The sequence below is a fragment of the Lissotriton helveticus genome, chromosome 3_1 (genome assembly GCF_964261635.1).
Source record: "Lissotriton helveticus chromosome 3_1, aLisHel1.1, whole genome shotgun sequence".
NCBI classification, from domain to species: Eukaryota; Metazoa; Chordata; class Amphibia; order Caudata; family Salamandridae; genus Lissotriton; species Lissotriton helveticus.
Window position 1 is genome coordinate 658,249,570 of NC_136061.1, and position 1,492 is coordinate 658,251,061.

Here is a 1,492-nt window from a genome sequence, read left to right on the forward strand (position 1 = left end):
TGCAGACCTAAGTCGCACCTTTTGTGGCAGTACCGCCTACGCTGCACCAGAGGTTCTCCAAGGTGTGCCTCATGATAGCCGCAAAGGGGACATCTGGGGCCTCGGAGTGGTTCTGTATGTCATGCTATGTGCCAGCTTGCCCTTTGATGACACAGACATTCCTAAAATGCTCTGGAAGCAGCAGAAGGGGGTATCCATTCCAAGCCCCCTCAATGTTTCACAGGACTGCCAGGACCTCCTGCAGCGGCTGCTGGAGCCGGATATGGTGCAGCGACCCACCATAGAAGAAGTGAGCACCCATGCCTGGTTGACGTCTCCTTAATGGAAGTGCCATCCGATCTACAGCACTTGGTGTCAACCACACCCCTACCCATAAATGCATATATTTATATTTTGGCATCACTTTGGTGTTAGGACCTTCTTTTACTATAATTGTTCCCCAATGTCTTTAGTCACGGCCTCTTCTCCCAACAAAAGTAGAGCAGGAGGTGTAATCAATTTGCAATAATTCCCATTTATGTTTTCAGTGCTGCCGCAGCTCTTTCCATCACCGTTCAAGAAAAACCCAATGTGCCAAAAGGGAACATGAATGGGATGTTCTCTACTGGCAGCTTTCGTTAACAATAAAACAGAACTGTTAGGAATGCAAAAAGCCTTCTTTACCTCTCTTAAACCCTCCTCCGTCCACCCAAGGACATCTTCCTGTTCTCATGTTGCCCCAAATTCTAAAACAGGCATGTACTCCAATCCAGCGCCCCATCTCCAGAAGACTTGTAGAGTGACCCAGAAAGGTTTGGTAACGTAAATGTGTGTGTATAGAGATGTACACATATATTTATAATGCACTGCAGAGGAGATATTCACGTCTAGTTTTATATTCAACATTGGAAGTCGTGCTTTATCTTCCAATTTAAAATCTTTGGAAATAAATAAAAAGTAGATTGGGTCATACTGGGGTTTTTGACGCCTTTGATTCCAGAAAATGTAAATGAATCAAAATGCACATACTCGGCCCTAAAACCTACCCTGTGCCCTGGTTGTTTTTACTCATTATTATTTTAATTTGGAGGAAAGCCATCTCAGCCCTAAGTCTTTTTGTTTGGAAACGGACCTTGAATATAATTGAACTATTTCCCCCTTCCTACAAGAAAATGCACCTAGACATAACACCAGTTTTTCGTCTTGGGTATCTTCATGACATTTACACAGAATATCTCCGCACGTAAAGTATCCAGGAAACCTCACACAGAAATAAATATACACCAGTAAAGGAACAAACGTCTACCTAAGAGCAAGATTTACTTCCTTCTTAACTTTTTAAAATACAAACGAAATATATTAAACCCCACTAGAAAATAAAGATTGATCACCAACACATAAAGCAGCATGGTGCTCCATCTTTTTTTGTTTTCACCATTTCAAAATAAGCAAAATAATGGAAACTCTTTTCATCAACATATTTCATATAACTGAAAAACTGCACTGTCACATT

The 1,492-nt window shown here is 41.6% G+C and overlaps 1 protein-coding gene across 1 annotated transcript in view; it reads left to right on the forward strand.

Moving 5' to 3' along the window:
- Window positions 1–852, forward strand: part of TSSK3 (testis specific serine kinase 3) — a 32,687-nt gene extending 31,835 nt beyond the window's left edge. Inside the window, exon 3 of the mRNA XM_078682168.1 lies at window positions 1–852. This exon is cut by the window's left edge and continues 343 nt beyond it. Coding sequence (XP_078538294.1) covers window positions 1–322 — 322 coding nt within the window. The 3' untranslated portion in view covers window positions 323–852.
- The last annotated feature ends 640 nt before the right edge of the window (window positions 853–1,492 follow it).